The sequence below is a fragment of the Danio rerio genome, chromosome 10 (genome assembly GCF_049306965.1).
Source record: "Danio rerio strain Tuebingen ecotype United States chromosome 10, GRCz12tu, whole genome shotgun sequence".
Classification (NCBI taxonomy): domain Eukaryota; kingdom Metazoa; phylum Chordata; class Actinopteri; order Cypriniformes; family Danionidae; genus Danio; species Danio rerio.
The window spans coordinates 6,847,911-6,858,324 of record NC_133185.1 but is presented as its reverse complement, the minus strand read 5'-3'; the positions used below and the strand labels follow the sequence as shown (position 1 = coordinate 6,858,324).

The 10,414-nt window shown below is 37.6% G+C and overlaps 1 protein-coding gene across 1 annotated transcript in view; it reads right to left on the bottom strand.

The window, feature by feature from the left end:
- Nucleotides 1–3,092: 3,092 nt before the first annotated feature.
- Nucleotides 3,093–10,414, bottom strand: part of tpm2 (tropomyosin 2 (beta)) — a 42,933-nt gene continuing 35,611 nt past the window's right edge. Inside the window, 4 exon segments of the mRNA NM_001002119.1 lie at nucleotides 3,093–3,474; nucleotides 5,184–5,253; nucleotides 8,577–8,639; nucleotides 9,962–10,037. Of these exon segments, the coding sequence (NP_001002119.1) occupies nucleotides 3,392–3,474; nucleotides 5,184–5,253; nucleotides 8,577–8,639; nucleotides 9,962–10,037 (292 nt within the window). The 3' untranslated portion in view covers nucleotides 3,093–3,391.

The window sequence follows — 10,414 nt, the reverse complement described above, 5'->3', positions numbered from 1 at the left end:
ATACCATACATTTGATCCAATGAATTACACAATTTAAAACTTTTTAAGGCCTAAAACTTTATTTTTGCAATTTAAAACATTAAGACTTTAAGACCCCGCGGACATCCTGTAAATCCTAGTCTAATTACACTTAATGAAGCTTTTGCTGTGTGTAAGGCCCAATCCCAATTCTACCCCTTAGCCCTTCCACTTACCCCTACCCCTCGTTTTGCGCGTTCATGTCAAGGGGTAAGGGTGTCCCAATTCTCTTTAGCTTGAAGGCGTAGGGTTAAGGGGAAGGGGTGAATAGCCTTTCAAACAAAGATTTTTCAGGACCACACTCGAAACCAAGGGGTAAGAAAATTTCCCAGAATACACCAGCCACAACGGTAGTATTGCAGAAGGAGATGCACAAATTAGTATTTTTTGTCATTATTAAGAATTTTTACGACAAACAAACACATGTTTTAATATATTCATAACCGCGTTCATGTTTTACCGTCATGCTTCAAAAAAAAAAAAAAAAAAAAAAAAAACGCAAAAAAAAAACCCCGCTAAATTTTGCAATCTATAATACATAATAACAACTCCGGTATAGCAGTCCTACAGCATTTAGACACTTGATGACGTTTAAATACCCTATCAGAAAAGTCTAGTCGCTGAGAATGAGCTTTTTACAGTGTCTGCTATAATGTTAGTGTTGTTTTCGTGTGTTCAGATGAATATGGCCACTGTGTAAATGCGCAGTATAGTTACGATCTTATTGACACATTATATCGTTATGATAACATAATATATGTCTTCAGTGATTTCCTGAAGATAAATACCAAATAATAGCACAACTGGAATGACTACAGCTGTCGCGATTGTCTGATCTCATATGAAGCAAGAGCTCACGATGAAATACAGTTGAAGTCAGAATTATAAGCCCCCTTTTGATTTTTATATTCTTTTACAAATATTTCCCAAATGATTTTTAACAGAGCAATGAAATTTTCACAGTATGTCTGATAATATTTTTTCTTCTGGAGAAAGTCTTATTTGTTTTATTTCGGCTAGAATAAAAGCAGTTATACATTTTTTAATAACCATTTTTGGGACAAAATTATTAGCCCCTTTAAGCTAATTTTGTTTTTGATAATCTACAGAACAAACCATCGTTATACAATAACTTGCCTTATTACCCTAACCTGCTTAGTTCCCCTTATTACCATAGTTAAGCCTTTTAATGTCACTTTAAGCTGTATAGAAGTGTCTTGAAAAATATCTAGTAAAATATTATTTACTGTAATCATGGAAAAGATCCAATAAATCAGTTATTAGAAATAAGTTTTTAAAACTATTATGCTTAGAAATGTGCTAAAACAATCTTCCTAGAACAGAACAGAAATTGGGGAAAAAATAAACAGGGGCGCTAATAATTCTGACTTCAATTGTATGATGACGTGTGCAGGTGCTGTAGAGCTGTCCCAATTCTTAAGGGTAAATTTTGAAGTCCTTAACCCTCGGTTGTAAGGGCCAAGAGGAAGGGGTACAAAAATAGAATTGGGTTTGGGCCTTTAAGACTATTCCACAAGTTTTAAAGTTGACATGAAATGGAAGTTAAATTGTCCTTAAATCTTCTTTAATGTTGTTAGCAACATCCATCTACCAACAATACAATTGGTTTTCAAATGATGAAATCATGCACCACCCTGCCCTACATTTTACTCTGATTTCAGGACCATTTCAAGTGGATATACATCATATTTTTTTTAGAAAATAATGAAGTGCACAGATTTTGAGTCAAGTGAACTCATTGTCATGTTCAAGAAACCAGTCTGAATTTTGAATAACCATCTTAATTGGTACTAATGAGCCCAAAGTGTGCCAAGAAAATATCCCTCACACCATTAAACCATCACCACCAGCATGAACCGTTGATAAAAGGCAGGATGGTTCCATGCTCAAAATTTGACTCAAAATGTGGAACCTACTGTACCATCTGAATGTCACAGCAGAAATCGAGACTCATCAGACCAGGCTACGTTTCTCCAATCTTCTATTGTCCAATTTTGGTGAGCCTGTGTGAATTGTAGCCTCAGTTTCTGTTCTTAGCTGACAGAGGTGGCACCCTGTGTCATCTTCTGCTGCTGTAGCCCATCTGCCTCAAGGTCCGATGTGTTCAGAGATGCTTTTCTGCATACCTTGGTTGTAACGAGTGGTTATTTGAGTTACTGTTGCCTTTCTATCAGCTTAAACCAGTCTGGCCATTCTCCTCTAACATCAACAAGGCATTTGCGCCCACAGAACTGCCACTCACTGTATATTTTCTCTTTTTCTGGACCATTCTCTGTAAACCCTAGAGATGGTTGTGCGGGAAAATCCCAGTAGATCAGCAGTTTCTGAAATACTCAGACCAGCCCGTCTGGCATCAACAACCATTCCACGTTCAAAGTCACTTAAATCACCTTTCTTCCTCATTCTGATGCTCGGTTTGAACTTCAGTAGATCGTCTTGACCATGTGATTAGAAATTTGTGGTAATGAGCAGATGAACAGGTGAACCTAACAAAGTGGCCGGTGAGTGTATAATGCTATATACAAACAATTTCACCAAATGACTTGAATTCCTCTATATGGAAACAATGAATGAATTTTCTATTGATTGGCATGCTGCTGTAGGGGAACAGATCATGCACAGAATGTAATAAATTACAAGTATAGCTAAATGCAATAGAGCAAACATAAAAGTAAAATAAACAGTACTTTATGGATTTCAGGCTAGACAAATCATATCCAGGTAAAAAAAATAGCAATGCAAAGACTTAAACTGTTGAAACAGTTCCAAAAATGATTCTTTATAAACGTTACAAAGGTAAAATTGCTTGTGTGTGAATGCCTTAAACTGCATTGGGCACCCCTGCTCAAATCGATATATTGTGCAGCCGTAACAACTACTACATACATATGAAAATACTAAGAGTAAATTTAGATTTTATGATGACTTTAACATTTGATCACCACCTAAACATGAATGACCCATGCATGAGTGAGATTTCGTAAATGCATTATGTTGCACAATGCATGAGAAAACTGTAATTACACACACAAAAAATGAAATTCAAACAGAAGGAAGACATTTTGACATTTATTACAGCAGCAAAAGAAAGTAAAGCAGTGACAGACATAACAGCATTGAGACGGTTTCTGCGGTGGAAGTGTCAACAGTGCCAAACATTAGACTTTAAGAACCACTAAACGGACAGTCATGGAAACAACACACAATGTTGACCACTCCACCTGAGCATGAGCTTCATCTAATCAGACTGTACCATGACGCCTGATGTCTGTTTCACAGTCACACGGAGAACGAACAGATGGACAGAATCAGCCAAATGGACAGGAAAAGACAGAGGAGACCGAAAGAGTGTTTAGAGGGTGGTCATGTCGTTAAGAGCCAGATCCAGCTCCTCGCTGAGGGCTTTACCCTTCAGTTTCTGAGCGTACACCTCATCTGTACATCATTCCAGACGAGCAGAGAGAAGACCAAAAAACAGAGGACAGAACCGACAATGAGCAGAAAAAGACAAAACAACAGTGTGAGATGAAGAACTATAAAGGCCACCTTTAACAACAACAACAACAACAACACTGCTTTCATGTCTGCACAACATGCCATCAGTATGAAATCTTGGTTAGAAAGCATAAATGCCAGGCGCCTTCGTCTCGATCAAGCTGCCTGAAATGAAACTCCATGCACTTAATCCCACGAAACATGCTCTCACGTGTCGTCTATTTATTCACTGTTCATCTAAGGTGTCAGTCAACACGCCAATAAACAGATGACATGCAGTCCAGTCCATTAAAAACACAACAGATCCATCTGCCAAAAGGCACACAAGGCCTTCACCACTTCAAGCAATGTTAGTATATTACAACCAGCTCAAACAATGCAAAACTGTGTTTTTTATTACTCTTTCTGGTTTGAAAAAAGGAAAGAAAGAGCTGTCGCAAAAAAATTGTTAGAGAAATCAATTCTGCAATTTTCAAAATGCATCGATTCACAATTCTCTCGAATCGTTTCAGAGTAGTTAAAAACTAGCCTAGAGTGTAGTCTGCTGGTAAAAACCAGCTAAAGTGGCCTTTAAAAACTAGCCTAAAGCACCATGTGTTGTTAAAAACTAGCCTAGAGCGCCATCTGTTGTTAAAAACTAGCCTAGAGCCTCATCTGCAGTTTAAAACTAGCCTAAAGCACCATGTGTTGTTAAAAACTAGCCTAAAGCGCCATGTGTTGTTAAAAACTAGCCTAGAGCGCCATCTGTTGTTAAAAACTAGTCTAGAGCCTCATCTGCAGTTTAAAACTAGCCTAAAGCACCATATGTTGTTAAAAACTTGCCTAAAGCGCCATGTGTTGTTAAAAACTTGCCTAAAGCGCCATGTGTTGTTAAAAACTAGCCTAAAGCGCCATGTGTTGTTAAAAACTAGGCTAAAGCTTCATGTGTTGTTAAAAACTAGCCTAGAGCGCCATCTGTTGTTAAAAACTAGGCAAGAGCGCCATCTAATGTTAAAAACTAGCCTAGAGCGCCATATTCAATAAAAAACTAGCCTAGAGCGCCATCTGCAGTTAAAAACTAGCTTAGATCGCAATCTCATGTTAAAAACTAGCCTAGCGTGTCATCTTTAGTTAAAAACTAGCCTAGATCGCAATCTCATGTTAAAAACTAGCCTAGCGTGCCATCTTCAGTTAAAAACTAGCCTAGAGGGTCATCTGATGTTAAAAACTAGCCTAAAGCACCGTCTGTTGATAATTAGCCTAGAGCACTGTCTGTTGTCAAAAACTAGCCTAAAACTAGCCTAGAGCACTGTCTATTGAAAATAATTAGCCTTGCAAGCCGTGTACTGTTAAAACCTAGGCTAAAACACTACATGTTGTTAAAAACTAGCCTAGAGTATCATTTGTTGTTAAAGACTTGGCTAAAGTGCCATCAGCTGTTAATAACTAAGCTGAGAATTGATCCAAGAGAGAATAGCATTTTGAAAAATCTCACAAACTACACAGAACTGATTCAACCTATTATGGCCAGAGCTATAGAAAGAAATTAAACTTAGAATGACACTCTATGAAGAGTGTGGCAACAACATCACTAGTACACACAAGTTTACTGTCGTTATTGGTCATTAGCAAAATATTTACAGGCAGAACCATAAATGTTGAAGTCGTACCTTCTAAATCATCAATGGTCTTCTCAAGCTTCGCCACAGACCTCTCAGCAAACTCAGCACGTGTTTCAGCCTAGAGAAATGAAATCCAACATATTCTCATGAAACAATTAGAAAAAGAGGATGAAAACGTCTAGTACTGAACACCAATTAATAAATGGAAGTAAGTTCTTCTCTGCATTTGTTTTAGGACTTCCAATTTACTTCATATGGCAACAAAGACTAGACTGTAACAAACAGCAATATACTGCTCTACAAATGAGTGTGTTTATAAGGAAAATGCCAGTTAGTAAAAAAGCACCATAACAACATAACATTGCAGCTAAAAATCTATGAAAGGGAATGAAAGCAAAGGTCTTGAGCCAATAACGTTGCAATGGCTAGGCTCACTCTTACATGAAACAATCAGGTCAATTGGTAAGGTATAATTGAGGATATACTGTTGAATTATTAGATTAATAATACACACTTTAGGTGGTGTTGCAGCCATGATGTGAAGCATCAGGTTTGAGCACACATCAGGTGCTCTTTATTTTCTAATTATTCAACGGACTAAAGTCAATTACACTCCTGAGCAAAATCTTAAAGAGAGGTGGAAACATTCCAAGTGTTCACATTTTGCACTGGTGGATCGTAATCAGGTTGTAAGTACTAGGCATGGGCCGGTATAAAATTCTGACAATATGGTAACCTTGGATATAAATATCACAGTTTCACGGTATTTAGATTACTGTTCTAAAATATATTCTTTTTAAATGTCTAGATACACAATATATATTTTTATTTGGGAAACATTTAAAATATTTTTGAGCAGTAAACTAATTAAAATTAATTATTGACTTCTGCTGTCTTCATTAGTTTCAAAAACACAGATTTTTTTACAATTTAAAACGGCATCTTTGGAGATCTTTTCTGCTAGAGACAATGTTGTCCTAAAAATCAAACAAAAAAATATAAATAAAAAAATATTACTTATACCTTAGGAACAGTATAGCAAACCTTGACTTTTCCCAAACCGTGGTATACCTTGAACACGGTTATCGTTCCATGTCTAGCAAGTACTGCTTTGAAATGCCAAATGAAGACACAGGTGCAACACGTAAAATAACAGAGAATAGGCAATTACACGAAAATTGCATTTAAACTCAAACAGGCTCAAATCAGCAGAACAAAAATTTAGGACCATAGCCTTAAAAAGGTAAATTCTGTGCAAAACTGGCTTTGCTGTAAGTTTGACCTGTAACACTCTCATGATCTCTAGATGGCAAAGGCAAAAAAGGCTTTCTTTCTTTAAACGTGGCAGGATTGTTGAGCTGCACAAGCAAGGGCCACCACAGCGCATCATTGCTGCCGAAGTTTGATGCAGTAAGACAGTCATTTTAAATGTCTTAAAAGATCCTGAGCGTTAAGGGACAAATAAGTCAAGTGGTAGACCCAAAAAATTGCCAAAACTTCAGAGAAGACACAGGCAGATCCTCAAACTAAATTAAGGCCCTTACCGATGCTGACTGTAGCCCAATAACCATAAAACGACATCTTTGAGAGAAGAGCTTAAAGAACAAAAAACGTCATTAAAGGTCACGTCTTCTCCCACACCACAAACTTACCCGTTTGGAATTTGCAAGGGAGCACCAAACATGGAACATTGTTCTCTGATGAAAAAACAAAAATTAACCTGGATGGTCCACAGATTCCACAGGAGATGTTTTCAGGACAGCACAGGGGTGGAGGCTCTATCTTGATATGGGTTGCTTTTTTCTTCAATGGTAAAATTGAGCTTCAGGTTGAGCAGCGGATTTAAACAGCTGCAGGATATGTGGACATGTTGCAGTGGGCATCCCTCTTGACTGAGAGCCCTCGTCTGTGCATCAATGACTGGATCTTTTCACAGGACTATCCTGCAATTCACAATGCCTTCTGACAAAATGCTTCTTCCAGGAGAAAAAAAAATGCTCTTTTGAACCATCCTGCTTGCTCCCCTGATTTAAATGCCATCATTTGGGGATGGATGGCAGGGGAAGTTTACAAAAACGGACGCCAGTTCCAGACCGTAGGTGAACTTCTTGAAGCTTTCTTAACCACAAGTGATCAACAAGAATGGAGGTATTACTCACTACAGAGTAATTTTTGACAATTTCAATTCCATTCAATACTATTTTCGTGTTTTTTGCCTATGGTCCTAAATTTGAGCCTGTTTGAGTTTAAATGCTTTTTGCAATAAATTTCCTATTCACTGTTTTTTGACTTCTGCACCCGTGTCTTCTTTGGGTATTTTCAAGCAGTACTTACACTCGGATTATGATCTACCAGTGCAAAATGTGAATACCTTTAATGTTTCCCCGGTCTTAAGATTTTGTTCAGGAGTGTATACTACAGTTACCACCTCTAAAGACACACTTGCATTTTATTAAGTATTAAGCCTGGTTTATACTTCTGCGTCAAGTGACCGGCGTGACCCACGGTGCATGCAACGCACGTGGCTGTGCATTTATACTTCTGCTCGCTGTCTCTGTTGGTCTGCATTATACTTCCGAAACGCTAGTTGGCAGTGAGGTGTAAATGTTCATCTGTGTCGAGTTTGTTCTCTGGATCCTCTGTGTCTTCACTTCCTGGATGTACAAGTGGCTCAAACTCGCTCATTTTGAGGCAGGAACCGGCGGACGTGCAAGAACTTTAACTATGAGGTAAACACAAAACAAAACTTTCCATCCGGAGCTCCTTCACGGAACTCCACACTTGTAAACAATCGCTCCATTGGGGTCGCGTCCAGTTCGCGCCATTCACACGGCTCTCTGTCCTGGCCAGACTCGTCAGCGCTACCAAGCCGACCAATCACAGAGCTTGCGCTACGCGTCGTTGCAACGTGTAGTTTCAATTTTTGAGAGGTGCACGTCAGCAACGCCGGCGGCCACGGCGAAGGGCTATGCGTCAGCGCCGTAGCATACGCCGCCGTTTGACGCAGAAGTATAAATCAGCCATTAGGTTTCATCCCTGTCTGTTTTCAAATCTAGGTTGAAAACTTACCACTTACATTTGGCATTTTATCAGTAAAAATGGTCTGTTTTAGCAATAATTTTATATTTGTTTTTTCTCCGTTTTGATTTGTACTGTGCAGCACATTGGTCAACCTCTGGTTGTGTTAAACAGTGCTATATAAATAAAATTGATATTGACAAGACATTAAATAAATAAGTCCCACTTGAAGCTCAAGTCCCACTCGCTTGAAGTTAGCCCCGACCTCCGTTTATACCCTTTTCTCCTATTTTGATCTTTGATGTTTTATACTATTTTATTTTTGCCCAACAAATCCAGAAACATTTGATTAAGCTTAAAATCATGTTTTAAATAGAGGTCAACTTCAATGCACTCCAGTGATCCAGTGAAACTCAAACTCACCTCTTTGAGTTTGTCGGTGAGTACTCTGATTTCCTCTTCATATTTGTCTTCCTTTGTGGAGTACTGGAGAATAAATGGGGGAAAAACAATAAATGATGCACCCATCACTGTGTCAAAGTCAAGAGCTTTTCTTGCGATAAACAAGCCTTTGAAGATGAAAGATAAAGAGTGGCTTTAGATATCACTCACTCTACAGTATACAACCTACTACAGAATACTAAAATACATGACTAAGTCTGAAATCAGAAGAAGAACAGCTTTGCATAGCTTTGGCAACAGAGATGGCTGTGAAGTCAATAAGTATGAGAAATTTAATTTGCTTAGCTAAGAAAATTGATTTTAAAAACTGGCTTGTTTCACCTTGCATGAGGCCTGTCACGATATCTATTTTTTTGGACGAAATATTGCACCAAACATTATTGCGATACATGATATTAATCGCTGTTAAGACATTATAATAGCCTCATAATGCAAGTACACTGTCAAAGAACACTAAATATTTTATTTTCATGAGTATTTAATAGAATTGCAGCAATTGTAATTAATCAATGACAATTTAATAATGAGGGCGACGCAGTGGCGCAGTAGGTAGTGTTGTAGCTGATTTGAGCTTCGGCTGTCTCAGTTGGCGTTTCTGTGTAGAGTTTGCATGTTTTCCCTGCATTCACGTGGGTTTCCCCCACAGTCCAAAAACATGCGGTACAGGTGAATTGGGTTGGCTAAATTGTCCGTATAGTGAATAAGTGTGTGTGTGTGGATGTTTCCCAGAGATGGGCATCCGCTGCATAAAAACGTGCTGGATAAGTTAGCGGTTCATTCCGCAGTGGTGACCCCGGATTAATAAAGGGACTAATAAAGCCGAAAATGAATGAATGGATTTAATAATGAAGAATTGGAATTAGAATATGAAAATATATATCCTAAACAAATAAATAACAATAACAAATGTTAACAAAAAAGTGGAAGGTAATAAGAAGTAGGAAAAAAAGTTACATTTTTAAACAAAATCATTTTAGACAGAGTACTGTAATACTTTAGAGTAAATTCAATTGTGAATGAAACCTCCAATATAGATTGGATGTATTCAGAGGCTGCATAATCATCTAAAATCTTTCTTACATTGGTTTTTATGTATGCATTACATATTGCATCACCAAAATATAATTGAGGTAATGTTCATGTGTTGTGCGATACGTTGATTATGATTACTGTGACAGGCCTACCCCTGCATACAAGGGAATCTCAATTTCATCCTCAAACAATTTTTTTTTGCACAAAGAATAAACAAATACTGGCAGCCCTAACAAAAGAATAAATAGTGATTCCGACTTAAAAGTGAGCATCATTTGGACTGGGCTGTGATATACTACATGTACTCTGCCTACCTTCTCTGCCTGAGCTTCCAGGGACTTCAAATTGTTGGTGACATTTTTCAACTCTTCTTCAAGGTCACCAGATTTGCTGTACCACAACAAGGATGCAGGAAAAGAAAGGCAAAGGAGAGGAGAAAGAGAGCACTTAGAGAAGACGGGAAAGGCAGCAGTTTAGCTAAAGAGACCCCAACTTGAATGAAATGATGAGGTGATTCTGGCTGTAATCGGGGAAAATTTAAAGCTACGAGTGCACGGTAAAATTGTAAATGCCTTCAATTTTTACTCACAAAGCAATTTACTAAATAATGACTATGTAAGGGATATATATATATATATATATATATATATATATATATATATATATATATATATATATATATATATATATCCCTTACATAGACATTATTTAGTAAATTGCTTTGTGAGTAAAAATTGAAGGCATTTAAAATTTATTATATATATATA